The sequence below is a fragment of the Hoplias malabaricus genome, chromosome 17, assembly GCF_029633855.1.
Source record: "Hoplias malabaricus isolate fHopMal1 chromosome 17, fHopMal1.hap1, whole genome shotgun sequence".
Classification (NCBI taxonomy): domain Eukaryota; kingdom Metazoa; phylum Chordata; class Actinopteri; order Characiformes; family Erythrinidae; genus Hoplias; species Hoplias malabaricus.
In genome coordinates this window covers 4,731,688-4,752,256 of record NC_089816.1, presented here as the reverse complement: position 1 = coordinate 4,752,256, position 20,569 = coordinate 4,731,688, and the positions used below count along the sequence as shown (strand labels likewise).

The 20,569-nt window shown below is 41.4% G+C and overlaps 1 protein-coding gene across 1 annotated transcript in view; it reads right to left on the bottom strand.

Annotated features, from left to right (window-relative positions):
• Nucleotides 1-4,026: 4,026 nt before the first annotated feature.
• The window catches only part of inppl1b (inositol polyphosphate phosphatase-like 1b), a 31,132-nt gene continuing 14,589 nt past the window's right edge, over nucleotides 4,027-20,569 (bottom strand). Inside the window, exons 7-27 of the mRNA XM_066649782.1 lie at nucleotides 20,134-20,223; nucleotides 18,499-18,621; nucleotides 18,078-18,192; nucleotides 17,732-17,832; nucleotides 17,281-17,383; nucleotides 16,898-17,094; nucleotides 15,722-15,839; nucleotides 15,409-15,505; nucleotides 13,961-14,099; nucleotides 13,676-13,775; nucleotides 13,030-13,118; nucleotides 11,355-11,436; nucleotides 10,013-10,099; nucleotides 9,553-9,666; nucleotides 9,329-9,417; nucleotides 8,922-9,009; nucleotides 8,679-8,834; nucleotides 8,288-8,369; nucleotides 7,390-8,131; nucleotides 7,090-7,205; nucleotides 4,027-6,338 (exon numbers count right to left, since the gene is read on the bottom strand). Of these exons, the coding sequence (XP_066505879.1) occupies nucleotides 6,245-6,338; nucleotides 7,090-7,205; nucleotides 7,390-8,131; nucleotides 8,288-8,369; nucleotides 8,679-8,834; nucleotides 8,922-9,009; nucleotides 9,329-9,417; nucleotides 9,553-9,666; nucleotides 10,013-10,099; nucleotides 11,355-11,436; nucleotides 13,030-13,118; nucleotides 13,676-13,775; nucleotides 13,961-14,099; nucleotides 15,409-15,505; nucleotides 15,722-15,839; nucleotides 16,898-17,094; nucleotides 17,281-17,383; nucleotides 17,732-17,832; nucleotides 18,078-18,192; nucleotides 18,499-18,621; nucleotides 20,134-20,223 (2,922 nt within the window). The 3' untranslated portion in view covers nucleotides 4,027-6,244. The remainder of the gene's footprint in view (nucleotides 6,339-7,089; nucleotides 7,206-7,389; nucleotides 8,132-8,287; nucleotides 8,370-8,678; nucleotides 8,835-8,921; nucleotides 9,010-9,328; nucleotides 9,418-9,552; nucleotides 9,667-10,012; nucleotides 10,100-11,354; nucleotides 11,437-13,029; nucleotides 13,119-13,675; nucleotides 13,776-13,960; nucleotides 14,100-15,408; nucleotides 15,506-15,721; nucleotides 15,840-16,897; nucleotides 17,095-17,280; nucleotides 17,384-17,731; nucleotides 17,833-18,077; nucleotides 18,193-18,498; nucleotides 18,622-20,133; nucleotides 20,224-20,569) is intronic.

Sequence of the window (20,569 nt, the reverse complement as noted above, 5' to 3'; positions counted from 1 at the left end):
GTACAAAGTTAATACAATTAATGTCAAACAGAGAAACATTTCCAGAGTTCATAGCTCCTGAGCAACTTCAAACACCAGACATGACCTAGCTGATTTACTCTGCCTGGAGTAAGCAGCAAATTGCACGCTTTTGTGTTTTTGACACCCGTGCTCAAAAAGCAGGAATAAAATTTGGGCTACAGATAGTACTGCTGATCCAGAGAGCATTATCTTGTCCAGAGATCTCCACTGCCAACTCTGCAGGCAATCTCCCAGAACCACCTGACTAGCAACATAGGTAACACTCTCATAAAGATATAAAGATTATGGGAGAGACATTCATTTATGTGGCCTTAGATAGAGGATTAAATCACACCTGAATTGGAGATGTCGCCATAAAATAATTTAGTCTCCACAACAGTGGTGTGGGATAGCAGTCTGACTTTGTCATTAGAGTTGGTCATATTTAATTCCACACGGAAATCCTGAGAAAGGAAATGATTCAAGTCACTACCAGTACATATTTCAGTATTTCTGTATTAATGTAAAGACCAGGAACAGAAAGGACAGCATAATCCACACACAGGATGACTAGGAATGATTCAACACACCAAATAATGCCCTGGGTACTGTTAGTGGGAAGCTAAAGGCTTGGGTTTTACTTGCCAAAGGTTCAGCATAAAGGCAGGGGTTAATATTTACTCAGAGAGGATGGTCAGGAACATGGAAGAGCAAACTTTTGAAGAAAAACTTGGCAGAGTACAATAAGTGAAAAGGGCAAGATGTTACAACAAGAGATCTTTATCTAGACATAATAATACCTCATATAAGTGAACACACATGCAGACAGTTGAAGTGAAAGTCCACTCTTTCTTAACAATTGTTTTTAGTTCCTACCTAAAGTGCAGTGCAGACATAGCTCTTAATTTTGTGGTCAAACTGACAGAATAGTTTTGATCTTTGCAATAGCATTTGCACAAAAACTGACACAATAATACACACTGTATCTTAGATATTCACACTTCTTTCAATCAGGGCTGTCCAAAGGGAGACCTGTGGAACACAATGGCACATAAGGAAATTTAATTTGGCCTGCTAAAGACTCTACAACCTAACCACCCAACACACCCACCAGAGAGAGAGAGAGAGAGAGAGATTTATGCTACGTGGACCTTATTCTCATATTTTCTGTTTTAGTGTATTCATTCATTCATTCATTATCTGTAACCCTTATCCAGTTCAGGGTCGCGGTGGGTCCAGGGCCTACCTGGAATCATTGGGCGCAGGCAGGAATACACCCTGGAATGGGCGCCAGTCCTTCACAGGGCAACACACACACTCACACATTCACACCTATGGACACTTTTGAGTCGCCAATCCACCTACCAACGTGTGGTTTTTTTTTTTTTTTGGACTGTGGGAGGAAACCGGAGCACCCGGAGGAAACCCACGCGGACACAGGGAGAACACACCAACTCCTCACAGACAGTCACCCGGAGCGGCAATCGAACCCACAACCTCCAGGTCCCTGGAGCTGTGTGACTGCGACACTATCTGCTGCACCACCGTGCCGCCCTGTTTTAGTGTACTATTTTTCTATTTTCTTATTTTAATAATGCTTTTATTTTTTTATCACAATGACAGACATTGCCCTTTGTTCTCTGGCAAAGTAAAATGTTTGGGCACCCATTTTCTATATGGTTTATTCTTTACATATATAACACACAAATGACAGGAAAAAAAATGATCCAAGTTGATATTTTGAAATGTATCTAAATGTATTTATGCTTGTTAAATCTTATTAATTACATTTAATAACTATGTATTTGTAGTAAAATATATGCATATATTACTGAAACATATTAAACCAGGGGTGTCTAAAACACAGATTTTATTTACTATCTATAATTACCTGTGAAATACATTCATTTTGCATGTATCTTTTTTTTAAAACATAATGCTCATAATAATTGAAAAATTGTTATTTGTTGTTACACCTGAATTTCTTCATCTGGTTTAATCCTTTAAAACATATTCTGGGCTAGCTCTTTATTGCAGAATTAACATAAGACATCATAAGCTTCCGACCATATATGCATGACCATTCTATGGAAAAACGTCTCTGAAAGGGCACTTTATTTTTACTAGAACTATAAAGTTTGACCAAATTACTCTGAATGACTTTGCATTTTGTCCATAACTTTTACAGCTTAAGAAATAAATGCAGACATGTTGCAGATTTGTTGGTTGCACGGTTCCCCGTGTTAGGAGACAATGCATTTCAGAGGAAAACTATTCATGCGTTTCTTATTTCTTCATTCAAGGCATTGGTAAAATGAACAGGAAGAGTGGTTAGATAACACTTAGCAAGGCCTTTAGTGGTTAGGCATTTACTGGTATGGAAGTTCAATGAAAATTCCTTGTACACATTAATGGGCATTTCACATCACAGGCTATAATCACACATTATTTGGATTGTGTTGTACCTAGGTAGAATTTACAGAGGGTTTGATTTGATTATGGCTGTAGTTTCATTAGACCATGTGCTCTTATTTTGACCAGTGGTTGTACAGCAAATCCTTACAAACACTTGCAAAACTTGAGTGTTTTTCTTCTTTTTTATAGCCAAGGATGCTCACTGGCAAGAAAACAATGGACCTTACTTGCCTGTGTGTATTAACCGGAGGTCCGGTCAGCAGAGTCAAGCAGCATTCTTGGAAAGTGAGTTAGCTCAATGGGAAAGGGAGCAGGACAATGATTCACTGATCTCATCTTTGGCTTAGGGGGACCACGGGGAATAGAGTCTGCTCGATGCTAAAACCCTTTTCAGTGTTTTAAATAATAGCTTGAGTCATCAGTACAGTTAGTTATTACGACATGTTAACTCTTAGAAGATATAACAGAGACAACAGGAGCAAAACTGTCCATGACCTGAGACTTTGCTTGCCACCTACTTCTGCTTGTGGTTGACTTGAGGGATTTTTTTTTTAAAGTTAAACAACAAGTTGTTCTGTTCTGCACAAACTGTTGCACTAAGTGAAATTTAAGCCACAAAAACAAGCCACAATCGTCAGAGTGATAGTAAAAGCTGCTTTGAAGGGAAAAAGGAATGAGAAGTGGCTTAGTCCTTTTACCAGAACAGCAGAACTCCTGTACTGCAGGTTTATCAGCCACGGCATCTGACTCACACACAGAGCACACAAGGACCTGTTCCAACATGTAATAATGACTAACTATCTCTGCCCTCTTTTCATCTCTGTCTCTCTCCGAAAATATAACTGTGGTTTCTTCAGGCTCTGGTATTACTCGAAATCGCAGCATCACAGGAGACATATCACACAACGTGATAAGGCTTTCACTGTCAAAAGCAGAAACAGTCAGTAAAATTGAGTCGGAATGAAGAGAAGGTAAATAAGGAAGTTCTTTCTGTTAAATAGCATTCCCACACATAGCTCTACATTGCACTGGTTTCACCCCCCCCCCCCACCCAGAGTTCAGCTACAACAGCTACAAGGCTCGACTTGTCGTGTACTTGGACTTCTTTCCAGCTGAAAGTGCCAAAAACATGTCATATCAATTAAACCTGATCAAGTATCAACACAGTAGCATTGCTTAAATCATAACTTAGATAACAGTTTAATATTTAGAACATTCTACATGAGCATTCAGGCACCATGCCTAGTGCTGAGTTTAATGGGCTAATCAGCAGACCAAACCACCTGACATCAGTACCTCACCTCACTAATGCTCGAGGCCATATGCTATCAAACGTTCACAGACGTGGCGTAAAGGCTTCTCAGAAGAGCAGTTGTAGGCACTGCCTAAGGAGGAACAAAATGCCTATTAACGCAATTTCAGAAGGACTGTTGGATGAGCAACAGGCTACAACAGAAACAATTAACATCCCTGGGATTAAAAAAGCAGGCGTGTTATTATCAGATCAGAAAAACTCACATTGTAAAAAAATTGGGAGGATCCTGTTGGTCTGGGCTTTTATAGTTTTATATGAAGACAAAGTAAACAGGATGGCAAATTTACAATCTGATATTTAATCTCGCGTGTCACATACAGTTTCAGATACACCCTCTATTTGTTGGAAAATATGTACACTCCATAATTATGCATTTTTACAAGTACTGTAATATTATACCCAAAGCTAGCTAGTCTTTGTTTGGAATTAGGTGAACTGGACATAATTATATTTGTTCAGTGGCTAGTCATGCTTCAGTAAAATGCTCCCTTTAAGACTGTCAGTGATGAGGTCATTGGTTTTGATTACAATCATATTGTTTAGCAGCACAAAGATGAAGCAAGTGCAAACACAACATCTTTCTTGAAGAGATGCCATGTAATTTCTATGCAAACAGCTCACGTATCAGTATAATACAAATGTGCTTGGATGACAGAAGAAGCAGTTAAAAACCCAATGAAAACTGTAAGAGAGTAAACATAATAAAAACAGGGAGGTTTGGGATAATCCCTGTACCAATACGACCTAGGCGTCTGTGATGCACGTGAACTGTCCGTGAACATATGGCCGTTATTACGTGTGCTGAGAGCATAGAGTGTCATCTCTCATGGGTAGACACCTTGTTTCAAGAAGATTAATACAGAGTAAGGGTTGTACTAGATGTCTAAACAAACATGACATGAAAAAAACGTAATATTCTTCATCCCAAATGTACATTTCATGCAAGAAAAGTAAAAAGGGGATGAACAGATTACTACAGTGAACCTGGAGCAAATACACAGAGAAAGTGATATTTTGGATAGGATAATATAATGTAAGAATAGGGGTTAATCTTACGTGAATTTAAATGGATTTTCATGAAAGACTTAAGTACCTTAAATGCCCAGAGTGAAAAATGAATCTGTTCCCCAAACAAACCCAGCTTCAATTCCAGATCTCAAAGTGTAATGTAAACAGAAACAGATAGCAGTGATTTTGAAAACCATGTTGATCTGTATACTTTTAGCACATATTGCCAAGAGCAAGGCCAAAATTTACAACAGAGTTCCCTTCCCTTTCAATCCCTCAGATAGCACTGCATTAATGTTAATTAAACTGCAATTAATGAGTTCAGGATTATTTAAGGAAACCATGCAGAAGGTAAAACAAAAAATATCATTTGGATTGTTTTCAAAAGAGCGGCACGGTGGCGCAGCAGGTTAGTGTCGCAGTCACACAGCTCTAGGGACCTGGAGGTTGTGGGTTCGATTCCCGCTCCGGGTGACTGCCTGTGAGGAGTGTGGTGTGTTCTCCCTGTGTCTGCGTGGGTTTCCTCCGGGTGACTGTCTGTGAGGAGTGTGGTGTGTTCTCCCTGTGTCTGCGTGGGTTTCCTCCGGGTGACTGCCTGTGAGGAGTTGGTGTGTTCTCCCTGTGTCCGCGTGGGTTTCCTCTGGGTGACTGTCTGTGAGGAGTGTGGTGTGTTCTCCCTGTGTCTGCGTGGGTTTCCTCCGGGTGACTGTCTGTGAAGAGTTGGTGTGTTCTCCCTGTGTCCGCGTGGGTTTCTTCCGGGTGACTCCTCTGTGAGGAGTGTGGTGTGTTTTCCCTGTGTCCGCGTGGGTTTCCTCCGGGTGCTCCGGTTTCCTCCCACAGTCCAAAAACACACGTTATTAGGTGGATTGGCGACTCAAAAGTGTCCGTAGGTGTGAGTGAATGTGTGTGTCTGTGTTGCCCTGTGAAGGACTGGCTCCCCCTCCAGGGTGTGTTCCTGCCTTGCGCCCAATGATTCCAGGTAGGCTCTGGACCCACCGTGACCCTGAATTGGATAAGCGCTTACAGATAATGAATGAAAAAATGAATGAATGTTTTCAAAAGAGCAGGTTACACTGTGTTTGTTTCTGTTTTTAACAGCATTGTTTCATCTGTCCCAATTGATTTGCGATTAAACTGAAGATTCCAATATCCCAAACAAGACATCATCAGTACATTTTCAGCAAGTGTAGAATGTCTTCATACATTTGGACAATTATTTCTGGAGCCTCCTCAGTAAGCTGCTTGAGAGAATGCCAACAGTGTGCAAAGGGACCTCCAATTAAACCTGGTGTTATTTTGCAGAACTTTCAAATGAAAGATTAGTTTTTTAACATTTTCTGACCACTACACAGTTCTTTTTATGTTATTGTTTAGTTGTGTGCTTTTTCTATTTCCTAAAACAACAATAATAAAATATCTTTCATTAGTAAGTACCTGAATATTTGACTGGCCCTGTTTATAAAACTTTGTTGTAACTGAAAACTGTGGTAATCATAGTCTCTGTGTTTAGTCCCAGATCTTGGGTAAATTCTCCAGGATTCTCCGGCGGTGAGATGGGTTTGTTACTCCAGAGGCACGAAGGTCCTCCTCAGTAATGCCACTGTAGAAGAGCCACAACTTACGTTAATTCACAACTATTGACCAGAGAGACAAAGATCTAATTTCACACCAAAAGAGTTTCAGAAAGAAGTACCCAAACACTGTTCTAGTCATCTGTTCTAGAATTATGCTTAATTTATGTCTAGAAATACTCTAACATGCTACGTTTCTTTATTCTTATACATACATTAATGTTTTCACTCTACCCCAGTTTCATGGGAATGTGTTAAGCCTATTTTTGGAGTAAATTAATTTCTATCACATCTTTACTAATGTTACTGGTTCCATTTAGGCTTAGGCTTAATCTGTCTCTTGAAAACTCACCCTTCCAGTGCTTCTGGGCTCCACTGCAGGGCACCAACTCTCTAGCTGTCTACCACAGTTTAAGGGATAGCATATGTATTTCTTAATTTGTCAGGATATCCCATTAGGACGTCAAATACCTGCAACTGGTCAGGGCAGTTAGTCTGCAGTACAGAAGTGAACTGCCCTCTTGATATTTGCAGGAGGACCAAAAGTTGAAAGTGCATGCTGCACATATGACTAAAGTTCACTTATGTGCCAAAGTAAGCACAGAATACTACACACGTAAGAATCCCTGGCCAATACCCTACCACTTTATTCACTTACCTCTGAAATATTATTAGAACTGTTATTTGCTAAGAGCAAGAGTGTCAACCCAGTGCTGTAAATGTAAGTATAGGTTGTACTGAAACGTAGTGTGAATGTTCTTCTTAGCACCATTTTCTCACCTGAAGTAATCCAGGTCATCCCAGCCATTGAGACTAAGACCCTGAGTATAGCGCTGCAGCCCTAAAGAACTGAGAAGCTCTCGCACTGTCTCTGGAGCGCCTCGCAGAACTGACACCTGAACACACCAACATGGATCAGTTTATTGCCCACACACTCCATGACAGAACAATTTAGCATTGACGTAGATAAAGCACTAAATTTAGCAATAAACCTAGATAAAGATTCATGAATATAACAGACTCTAATTTTTTATTGATAATTATAGTAGGCACAGCAAATGGAGGTTTGTCTATATTCACCTCTTTTTCCCAGCAGGAACTGGCGTCTAAGCCTAAGGCATAATCACACCCATAATGCCTCGGCTGAATGGACTTGTGGTTCAAGGGGTACTTTTCTACTGGTAGGAAGTCCACCTCACTCAGTGATTTGGCTATCTGTAGAGCAGTGAGGGAGTTATCTCCTGAACTTGCAGGTGGGTGTTCCACTACCCAGGGAGCAGATGCCTGGCAGTGGGGAACTCTGTTGGACTTGTATGGGTAAAGTTTCTGTCCATCTTTGTATGGCCTTTGGACATCGCGTGAAAAGACAGAATGGTTCATGTATGCATTTGCTACTTTTTTGACAGGTAAGACGGACTCCTGTGTTATGCAAGTGCTTTGAATTTGTGAACGAAAAGAAGGGTGGGGAGTGCTATTCTTTTGGTTTTGGGCAGGACTTGACAGATCTGGTCCAGGAAAGAGCTGGTAGGATGAATTAGGCTGAGGGGTAATTTGTATTGGCCGGTCACAGGGTGGAGTATAAGGAGGTAGAGAGCCAGGAATCTCAATTTCGGTGAAGTCAGACCTGTGGGCAGCTCTCCGGTCATGGCTGTTCCCCCCTGTGACTTTGGGAAGCTGAATCACTGATTCTCTGGACCACATAGCGGTCTCCTTGGGCAAAGGGTCCTCCTCTACTTTTCGCAACATGGGAACACCCTCAAAGATGAAGTAGGCTGGGTTAGTGTAACTTCGAGGAGCTGTAGCGCGTGAGGATGATGGCCCTCTGGAACAGACAGAGAGGACAGAACTGTCAATAGTCAAATGTCAACAGAGAAAGGAGAATATAAGTAAAAAGACGCAGAACACCCACTTAAAGTCAGGCATAAAGACTTTACATAAACACTTTCACTTCCCTTTACCAACAAAGCCATCTACTTACTGACTGATGGGAGCACGGATGGGTGGAGGAGAACATGGGCCTCTAACTGATCCCTTATCGTCATTTTGAATGCAGAACCACTCTGCAACAGGAAAAAACCCATAATTTATGCCAAGGGTCTGTATAAATAAATATTCTGTCTAGAGTAAAAGCCTGAGGCATACAGCGAGATTAACACACTCACACTTAGTGTCCTGAAGACCTCAGGATGCATCTGGACAAGGTCTGTCTTCAGGGAGCCAAAAGAGGAAGCCATAGCAGATACAAGAAAAAGCAGAGCAGCAAGCACAGAGGAACCAAAAGAGGAAGAGCCATGGAGGGAGCAGGTTGAATTAGGAAGCGATAGAGCAGTGAAAAAATAATTGACAGCAAGGACAAAAAGCTGACTCACCATAGATTCTCTCCCGGGTTCGGCGTCTGTTCGGGGGAACATACACCTTCGTTCTGCCTCGAATGGAGCCCATCTCTTCACCTCTATGGGTCAGGCACATCTCAAACATCTCTGAAGAACCGGTTATCACTGACTGCAGAGCCACACAGCATTCACCTGAAACAAAGATGCATGCCACAAACCACAAACCAATGGTTATTTTTGCAAAACAACTGTTCAAGGAAAGGAGATTTGATTACTCACCATATGACTCAAAACCATCACATGACTTTACTGAGAGGAGCAAGTATTGGTCTCGTAGATACTCCATGTCTGAAACAAGTAGATGAAGCTGAGGAAAGAAAGATTGTTTTAGAGTTCATCAAATCAGCTTATAATCAATGGCATGCTAAAAACCTCATAACTTTAATTATTTTCACTGCATTTTATATTATGCAAAATTTCCATGATAAATTGACCAGTAAAATGGTACTTAAAGCAAGTTTTGGAAGTTTTTTTTGCCTCTCTCCTTGGTTACCAATGGTTTTATGTAAAGTCACTTTACTTTTTTATATCATACTTGTTACACATTCAAACCCCGTGTGCTCATTTATCTCGTTTTTATTTCATGAAGAAAGGTACAAAGACTAATTGTGAGTGTAGTTCTGAACCTTTGGAAGTTGTTTGGAAGACCAGCCCAGTTTAAGGAACCCTGGCACCTCACAACTCTGAGAGTCATTCTCTGCTGAACGACGAGGTTCTACTCAGAAAGACAGTAAAAAGAGAAAAGAAAACAAGAAATTCCCACATTATCTTATTGACATTTTTGACATGTTAACAAAGCCAGACTTCAGCATGCCTCATACACTGAAGGAAAATGGGGAACAAAAGGCACCTTCTAGACTGCGGGAGTGGAACTCAATGAAGAACTTGGCTTTGCTGGAAGTCTTCACTATGGTCTCAATTGTCTCCAATTCAATCCAAGCTCGGTCTGAACACGAGTTTGAATCTAAATCCACGAAGCAGACAGATGCATACGGTCAGCAATAAACGGCTAAAGCTTTCAAAAATGTTGTCAATGAAGCTGTCATCTGTGAGTACAATGTCTTGGTACGTGGGGCTGACAAATAAATAATCAAGTTTGAAAAGGTCTTGAAAGAAATGTTTCAGCAGAAATAAAAATATCAAGGAGAACCAAAGTGTTGGACAGGAAAGGATTGTATAGAACAGTACACTCAGCAGCCTCCTGATAACCCCATGAGTTGTTGCAAAATGAGGAATGGGGTACTATGAGTGTTGAAGAAATTCAAGTCAAATAAGAAACTGAGAATGCCACTTTCAGTTAGTTTACAAACCTTGTCTGGGGAACTGCGCAGCCACTCCAACTTGAAACGTAGCAAAAACAGGAGAGTGGTCACTGGTGAAGATATCGTCAGTGCACCCTAAGAGAAAAAATTAGACTTGAGAATGTCAAAAGAAAAGAACACATTGCTGACATCACAATTTCTAAATCGGTGCCCTGATTCTAAAACGCTTTTCATTTTCCTGCACCATACCATACGCCTCAAAGCGTTTCCTGTTCTAACAGTGACTTTGCTGAGGAGGTTGTATTGTGTGGACTTTTAGAACCATAAGTCAGACAGGATATGACTCTGATGATGGACCACAGACCAGTGTTATGGCCTCTACAAACATATCCTAAGGAAACCTTTACAGCCCTTATGTTTTTCATCCAGGAATGCTACGGAAAGAACAGTCCAGCGTTTGATTGCCTGTCTGGTCACCATCCTGTAAGAATTTGAGCCATTTCTCAGATCTTTGAGCTGGTTATCAGTGACATGCAGATCAAAGGAGGCATACTCATTGGACAGGGCACCTGTCATATACTCATGCAGTCACTCATGGAACTTTTGGGAAATTTCACACATCCAGTCCACCCACCAACATGTTTCTGGATTGTGGAAGGAAACCTGAACACACCAGTGGAAAAACAAACAGAGACGAGGAGAAAGCACCGAAAGGCCTCACGTTGACACAAGGCCAGAACTGAACCCACAACCCCAGGACTCTGGAGCTGTTGTTATATTAAACTTCAAAAGTGTTTTCGGTTAAAAAGCTTAAAGCAGATTCTAAAGTAAACTTATATAATCGCACTGGTTCACAGCAGTAATGAAAGCAACCATATATCCTTTGATTCTTTTCCCTGATGCTTGAGACATATAAACCCATTTACATGCAAGTTGTCATAAAGCAAAAGTAGTACCCAAACGCAACCTACTCCTCTTTTATCAACGCACAACAATCAACCATAAAATTATGACCATCTACACTCATTGTCCATTCTCTCAGCTCCACTGTCCACAGGAGCACTTTGTAGTTCTACAAAAACAAATCCACCAGTCCATTTGTTGCTTTGTGTACACCCCCCACCCACACACACACCCAACTCATTTTCTACTGTTCTTGAATGGTTAGGACCCCCACAAGACCACCACAGAGCAGGTATAATTTGGGTGGTGGTTCTTTCACAGTGCTGCAGCGACACTGATGTGGTGGTGTATGTTATTGTACAAGTGGATCAGCCACAGAAGGCACAGCATGTAATACCATAATGCAAGAAGATTGGGATATGTTCCCATTAACATAATTGACCACATCTTTGGCACCCTGGCAATCAAATACTGTAGTTTAACATACCATAAGAAGTACAAGTGATATAGGTTTCTGGGTAAGATTTCCACAAAACACGGTCACACCATGAAGGCCCATTCACTCTGACCTGAGGAAATACAGGAGAATTTCAATTATATGTGCATGCATATAGCAGTTTGCAAAACCTCACTTCCATCATGTATTTTTTAATGCAGGAACAGTGTCTACTTTTCTGTAAAGGCTTTAGCCTAGGTATTGGAAAAATGCTATGAGGACCTGATGTCATTCAGTTCGGACGGAAACCAAAATTCCAGTTTCCAATAATGCTGCGCAACAATGCAAGAGAGGTTTAAAACCCTTTTAGGCTCATGTGCAGCTGATATAGAGTGTCACATTTCATTTTAGCGCATTCCTATGAAGATTATAAAAGTTGTGTGTGCACAGTTGAATGTCTGTGTTCACAATGGTTGCTCCTTAAAGTAGCTGAATCCACAGATATGACTTCAGGGTTTTAGTAAATATGAAATAATTATTTATTTTACAATACATCTGCTGGGAACATCAGCATTCATTTTGCCTAAAAGTAAAGCATCTGCTCCCCTCATTTAGGAACACAAGGACATAGGCATTACTCAGACCAGTTTTAGAAGTCATGACAGCGTACTTAACCTGTCTGCAGCTTACCCCTGAGTGGAATAAGTGTCCATTTGGAAGGTCCAGGCAGTGAAAATTAGCTTAATGTTGGTTAACAGATATATACGTCTACATAACATCAGTCAAAAGAGGCACGATCCTCCAGAACTGTTGTTAATGTCTTGACAGTGTAGGTGGATTATTATGAAAACACATGTGGAACCATGAAGATATGCATATGCTCAGATAGCAGGCATAAGTAGCCAAAGCAGAACACATAAGAACACACAAACACTGTGCAAATCTCAGAGAACTCCCTTAATTTATTTGATTCCTAGTCAATACCTTTCAAAAAAATACTTTTGCAAAGATAGTTCTGAGGAGATTAGATGTGTTACATGTCCAATAATTAAGGACAAGGGCGAGTTTCCCAAACTCATAACCATCAAATAACTACAGTAGCAATACCCATCAGAAAAGCAAGACTATTCATACTATACGGGAGAAAAATCAATCGTCCTTTAGATTTGAATACAGCTCAACAATGAGTCTGAAAGGACATGGAATTTGCAAGAAGCCCTTAATGAAATTACCCTGAGACATAGCAAATTAATCAAAGAAGCTGTTGGTGTTCTCAGAACGGCAGATTTGCCCCAAATCCCAAGCCTCAACATCACTGAATTTCTTACAGATTACGAGGATATGCAGAAAATAGAACCAGCTTTAAGGCTGAACGTAGGAGGTGTGGAAAATGATCTTTTTGAATGTAAATCTCACAAAAAAAATATTCTGCCTCTTTTTTTCTACTTCAGCACATGGAAATTTTATAGACAAAGGGGTAGTCTCTGAATTACACAGCACTGCTATTAATGTTGCACTGGTACGATGAGCAAACTGTGGTCTTTTATTTTGCAGAAAGTGAGTGGAGACATTCATGCTTTTCACTCTATTCAATTTAGATCGGTACGTTCCTATACGATTTGTACCATATAAAGAAAAGTGTAATTTAATCTTTGCATATTTTGAATCCAGGTGACATATAACTAAACAATAACGACAAGGACAAGTGAAATTAATAAACTTCTACCCCACTGGACTTGTACTTCTGCCATAGGTAGCAGTCTCTGGAGCCACGCTCATATCTGTAAGTAGGTGGAAATGAGATCTTTTCTTCCTCTGGGAAGTGAGAAAGAGCAAATATCATTAGAAAACACTAAACACAAACAAAAGCAATGATAATAAAACGATACATATGCACATACACTGAACAATCACTGGATTAGAAACACCTATGTTTCATCTACATTCATTGCTCATTTTATCAGCTCCACTGACCCTGCAAGAGCACTTTGTAGTTCTTATCCCTGTTTCACCATGCTCTTCAATGGTCAGGACCCCCACAAGACCACCACAGAGCAGTCATGATTAGGGTGGTGGATCATTTTCAGTGCTGTAGTGACACTGAGTGCTGAGAATAATCAACCACTCAAACCATACCTGCTCTGTGGTGGTCTTGTGGGGGTCCTGACCATTGAAGAGCAGGGTGAAATGGGGATAAGAATGTATGCAGAGAACCAGGTGAACTACGGTCTGTAATTGTAGAACTACAAAGTGCTCTGGCAGGGTCAGTGGAGCTGATAAATTGGGCACTGAGTGTAGATACAGGGTAGGTGTTCCTAATCCAGTGATTTTCCAGTGTAATATTGATGTATTGAAAAAGTAAAGATCCGTACTGAAGTTAAAGTAGGCCTTTCTTTTGTGCCGTTCCCGAGTCAACTGGTCAGTACACATCAGCTCTTCAAACTCACGCTTTGACACATGCTTTAGAATTTCCTGTGTAAGAAAGAGTGAGTCAGGAGGCAAAGACCTTGATCTCAGAAATCTCACATACCAACACCAAGGTTCATAGAATGCGTTACTGTGATAATGACATGAGGAACTGAATGAAGCTGGAATGCAAAGAGTTTAACAGCGGTCTCATAAAAGATGCAGATATCTAAACAGAAAGTCTGTGTAACCTGGACATCAAGGTCCAGCCGGTAGTTGAGGTCACCACACCAAAAGAGATGGTTGAAGCGCAGACTGATGTCAAAGGCACTGAGCTGATGGTCTCCTAGGGACAAGAGTCTGAGGATGTCTTGAAAGTTCTGATTTCTCCTGCAAATAAATAAAGACAGAAGTTATTAGTGGTTCCAAATACATGTACTCATAATGTACAAGAGCTGCTCAAATGAAAATCAATTTTTAAAAATGTTATTTTAAATTGCAGAATGTAATGAAATTATGAAGATGAGTACAATCAGTGAAAACCGAGCTGAATAGTGGTTTACGGTAGTGCTACCGTAGTCATGGTGGGGAATTACAATCACAAAATAAACATATGTCCAAACATTTCTGGAGAGAGCTTATAAATAGCCAACTGAGCTACTTTAATATGCACCTATTGCTGATATAGATATTCAGCTGTGCACATGCAGTTTGTATAACCTACAAAGCAGTGGCGGATGCTGGTCTTTCAAGGAGGGGAAGCTCAATTCCGGCCTACATCATAAAATGTGTTGGTTTATTTATACGTAAATTCTACCCTCTGTTCCTTTTTAAGAAAATGCTCTGTGACCCTGTCGTACCAACAAGGCGTCTTTTCCAGGGACTTGACTAGTGTCCTCTCAATGGCCAGCAGAGCTAGGCTGCTTAAACGGCCTTGGCCCATGTGAAGTGTGTCCGACTGTGCTCCCACGGATCTTTACACCAAAGGATCGCTGATTCGCTCATTTCGCTGTCAATCAAAAAGGGATTCAGCCTCAGACAGATCATCCAATCATCATGCAGAAGCTGAGCGTCCGGGCCAGCCGAGGCCAGCCCACTGCCCCATAGACCCCCAGAGACGCTGAGCGTCCGATGGGCGGGACAAAGCCCAGCATTTATCCAATGACTCGTCTCGTTTCGCTGCACTTCGCTACTTCGCTATTGAACTCAGTGGACGCTTAGCGTACGCACTGTTTATGGCACTGTGAAGCTGTGGGAATGATTGAGAGGAAAGCCGCAACTTTACTAGTGATAAGAAGCTGATTCTGAACAAAAGTTGAGCGCGTTGTAGTGCATATTTATTCAATGACATGTACACACAACAGTATATATTTGATCACTTATTTTTTTTAATTTTAGGGGAAGCTGAGTTTCCCTTGCAGTCTTAGAGCAATCGCCACCGCTACAAAGAAAAGCATAAAATAAAATAATAATGCAAATGTACATGGGTTTAAAATCACTATTTCCAATCTCAAGCATTAGCTAGAGGAACATAAAAAGCCTTCCAGCATTATTTGTGAAGCAATGGAACCATGTTCTACAGTTTAAGTGGCTTGTGTACGTTCTAAGAATGTGGAATAAACAGGAACAGATATTACTTGAAAATGGCACCGGATGCGCGATATGAAAGGAGTGCTTGGATGTGGGTGGGGATGAATACCGAAGAGCTTTCTCACTGCCTGAGGTCAGGTGGCAGTTCACAAAACCCATGGACGTGCCATTAAAGAGGAAGGAGATGCCCACGGCCCCTTTGTTTCCTGCAAGCATTCAGAAAAAAATAAATAAAATAAGCACTGCTTCTGTAGACATCACCTCAACCTATTGTTTCTTCTCACTTGGGCATGGCATATTTGGCTGTAGAGCAAAAGACTGAGAAGGGGGACTTCAAGAAATCAAGGGAGTAAAAGATAAAAAGTGGTAAAAGACAGAGAGAGAGAGCCATTATTGATACATTATTTGAGTAGTGGCTCTACCCAGTGTGTTTCCTAGGCCCGTCTTGACATTGGCAGTGTTTACTTGACTGATGCGTCCCTCATGTTCAGGCCTCACAAATACAGCCAGTCTGATGTTCCACAGAGACTGTAGTGCCACCTGCAGGACGTTCACACATAGCACATGCTCAGTGGTAAAGGAGCTAATGCAATTGTTAGTTAACTGAACCAGCATGAGAAAAAAAAAATAGCTGTATATAGTACTGTGCACACTTTAGGGAACACCTGTTCATTTGCTCAGTTCTCACTCATAATGATAAGATCCGAATATTTTCACGGATCCAGGAAGCCTGTTTTACAGAACATTATACAAGAGATTCACCGATTTTCTTTTTCCTCAGTAGTTAGAGTGTGTAAATCCTTCGCAATACAGGATTCAGACAAAAATATCCTGCTTTTGTCGTCATATATATATAATTAACATCTTGTATTTAACGAGTGTTAAATAAAATAAATGATTACATACACACATCCATAACATTATGACCATGTTTCTATGTTCATTGTCCATTCTCTCGGCTCCTTACAGGTGGACTTTGTTGTTCTGCAATTACAAACTGAAGTTCATCTGTTGCTCTGCATACTTCCACCACCCATCACCCTGTTCTTCAATGTTCAGGTCCCCTCAGCTACAGTGCAGCTATATTTTTGTCTGGTGGATCATTCTCAGCGCTGCAGTGATACAGACGCTGTGGTGATGTGATAGTGTGTGTTGTGCTGGTGAGAGTGGAACAGACACAGCAGTGCTGATTTAAACACTGTCCACTCATTGTCCACTCTAGTAGACATACCTACCTTATTGGTAGCCCATCTGTTGCTGTATAATGTGTGTTGGCCATCCTCTAGTTCTTCATCCGTGGTCACTGGACGTTACCCATAGGACACTGTTGGCTGGATATTTTTGATTAGTGGGCTATCCTCAGTTTAGCAGTAACACTGGGCAAACAAAATATGCAGAGCAGCAAATGGTCTACAGTTTGTAGTTGTGCTCCTGTGTGATCAGTGGAGCTGAGGGACTGGACAGTGTGTGTAGAAACAAACAGGTGATCATAATGTAACGGTTGATCCGTGTACATATAACTACTTTACTGCGTCACAAACAAACAGCAATGTTTTAAGACGGACCATGTATGAATAAATGTTTCACAAGTCTTTCACCTGTTTAAAGTCAATATGAGTGGCACTCTTAAGAGTGACTCTGATGTGCTCTGCCCACTCTCTCTCTCCTTGTGGATTGTCTTGAGTTCCGAGAGCATATATATCATGCGGCAGCGAGGAAACTGACTCGTCAGGTGTCAGTCCCAGACCACAGCAGGTTACCCATGACTGGAGAGAACGGGGAGGCGGGGAGCCACCTGGAAATACACAATAGGCATCAACAGGGTTTCACCATAATCATCTGTACAGTCAGACACAGTACAGCCATTCCTCAATGGAATTCTGGGTGAATTTAACTTCATAAACACTTTCATACTGCACTGTATGAACGATTAAACATCTATTTAAATAAAACATTTTTAAACAGTATTCCAAAGGTTTACCCATGTTCCATGTGCCCACAAACACAGAAACGAGGTCCGGTTCACTCTGTTGGCAATAGGTGGTCTTCATCAACTGCAGAAGTTGGCAGAAAGCCTCTCTTTTCTGCAGAGGAGATCACATTTCACTTAAATTAATCAAATAAACCTGACCTTAGATCAAAATGCTACATCAATACATCAATCTGGAAATGTCAACTTGTCTGAAAATAATGCAGATTTTAAATTTTCTTTCATATTTTCATTTTAATATTTTTATTTAGTCTTATATCATTAACATGTCTTGGAATCTTTGAAAAACAATGTAAAGTATTGTAATATGTAGTATTTAAATGTGTAATATGTTTTATTGTATATCGCCTTTTAAAAACTCTGATAATCTGGTATATAATAAACAGATCACTTAATTATGTCCATTATAATAATGTCCATTTCTCTTAGTTGTATGTCTAACCTTGAAGCTTTCAAACAGCAGTTCTCGTGGAGGTTTGTGATGACTATCAATGATCATCCTCAGCTTGGTTGGGCTGCTCTGAAATTTCACCAGCTGTAGAACTAGCACCAAAACTCTCATTACATTATGTTATCTGCTATATTAGTAAAGCGGTAGACAGGTCCAGACCTGGTGGGCATGGGTTGAGCACAATTTGGTAATTTCTTGCTCCAGTTGCTGAGCTGAATCAGACGCATTTGAAAAAGCTAATCAACAAACTGTGCTGGGCTACAGCCCTTCAGGATCTGGGCTATGACATACAATATTTGAAGTCTGCGAAGGAGTGAAGGGTACAAGACAAACTTACTCCTGTCATGTGTGATGGTGTCCACTCCAAATGAGCCAATCTTCCGGTCAAAGAGGAGTGCCCCATTGTCCACGTCCACTGACACTGTCTGTTTGCTGTATCCAACCACCTTCACCTAAACATGAATACAGTATTTTATTTTCAGGCTTCCAAAAGGATCGGAATGAATCCATATAAATAAAATATACTGATAATAAAACCAACAATACTTATTTAAATCAATTCACAACAGGCACTGTATTGAATAGTTTTCTACTGAGAATTCTCATTCATTCTTTAGCTAAATTTCTCTCACCCGCCTTAAAGTTACTATGTTGATGTGTGGGTAAGTAATTAGAAAATGCAATGCAATATTATTAATGTTGCGATAACCAACTACTCCCTAATAAACACAGCGTCACATTCATGGAGGAGGACTTGCCTGAAAGCTGTGCACAGGGATGGATTTGCTGGCCTGTTTTACAGGTGACACTGGTTCAGGTGGAGGTGCTGAGTGCACAGAGAGATTGTGATTGGCCACAGCTTCCTGGAGGGCCTTAAGAACCTACAAAAGAAATGTGGCAGAGCAGTTAAATGAACGAATGAATGAATGAATTAAAACAGAACACTGAAGAATTAGGCAATTGAATCTTTACAACAAAGAAACATATATGAGCCGTTTTTATGAGCTCCGTTGAGTTGTTCATTAGCAGTGAAAGCAAACAGTTTTGAATAGGTTTGAATGGAAAATTACTGCATAATAAACAGGCAAAAAGTTTTTATAATATAATGACTGCTTTATACTGTATGCAAGGCAACAAACAATGTCATTTCATGGTTAAGAGTTTCATAAAATAAATAAAGGGGCAGCACAGTGGTGCAGCAGGTTAGTGTCGCAGTCACACAGTTCCAGGGACCTAGAGGTTTGGGGTTCGATTCCCGCTCTGGGTCACTGTCTGTGTCTGTGAGGACTGTGGTGTGTTCTCCCTGTGTCTGCGTGGGTTTCCACCGGGTGACTGTCTGTGAGGGGTGTGGTGTGTTCTCCCTGTGTCTGCGTGGGTTTCCACCGGGTGAATGTCTGTGAGGGGTGTGGTGTGTTCTCCCTGTGTCTGTGTGGGTTTCCACCGGGTGACTGTCTGTGAGAGGTGTGGTGTGTTGTCCCTGTGTCTGTGTGGGTTTACACCGGGTGACTGTCTGTGAAGGGTGTGGTGTGTTCTCCCTGTGTCTGCGTGGGTTTCCTCCGGGTGACTCTCTGTGAGGAGTTTGGGGTGTTCTTCCTGTGTCTGTGTGGGTTTCCACCGGTTTGACTGTCTGTGAGGAGTGTGGTGTGTTCTCCCTGTGTCTGCGTGGGTTTCCACCGGGTGACTCTCTGTGAGGAGTTTGGGGTGTTCTTCCTGTGTCTGTGTGGGTTTCCACCGGTTTGACTGTCTGTGAGGAGTGTGGTGTGTTCTCCCTGTGTCTGCGTGGGTTTCCACCGGGTGACTGTCTGTGAGGAGTGTGGTGTGTTCTCCCTGTGTCTGCGTGGGTTTCCTCCGGGTGACTGTCTGTGAGGAGTGTGGTGTGTTCTCCCTGTGTCTGCGTGGGTTTCCTCCGGGTGACTGTCTGTGAGGAGTTTGGTGTGTTCTCCCTGTGTCTGTGTGGGTTTCCACCGGGTGACTGTCTGTGAGGAGTGTGGTATGTTCTCCCTGTGTCTGCGTGGGTTTCCTCCGGGTGACTGTCTGTGAGGAGTTTGGTGTGTTCTCCCTGTGTCTGCGTGGGTTTCCACCGGATGACTGTCTGTGAGGAGTGTGGTGTGTTCTCCCTGTGTCTGCGTGGGTTTCCTCCGGGTGACTGTCTGTGAGGAGTTTGGTGTGTTCTACCTGTGTCCGCGTGGGTTTCCACCGGGTGACTGTCCCCACTGGACCCACCGTGACCCTGAATTGGATAAGCGGTTTAATGGATGGATGGATAAAATAAATAAATACGTGCATATATGGTTCTTCATTGCAAGGGCTTGATTCTTGAGGGAGGAAAAATAAATAAAAATATAACATTAAACATGATGATGAGTGATGCTGAATTGAGGATTTTTGAATACCCTCTTCTCCAAAGAAGACAACAGGTTACACAGGGCCATCATCTTGTGGAGTAGCATGTCCATGTTGTCGTCTGGACCCCTGCCCATATTCTAGAGTACAGAAAGCAAGAGATACATTTGTTCATTGTACATTAGATTGGGTTTGGGCAGCAAGGTCATTCTCCTTGGATAACAAATTCACAACTCTATTCCTTCACATAACCAGGACTGTTTTTCTGTATTTCAGCACATGCAGCGTTAATCATAAGACTCATACACACATCAGAATTCATGCTTAAGTTGGTAGACAATAAGCGTTGAATCTGTGAGAGGAAAAGCAGTTCCAGAGTGCAATGCACAATGAGTTTTACAGATTATACGTATGAACATATACCTTTTCCTAGGAAGAAATTAAGCAGTAAATTACTGCCCAATTTATTTAGGAGGCCCCTTGTCT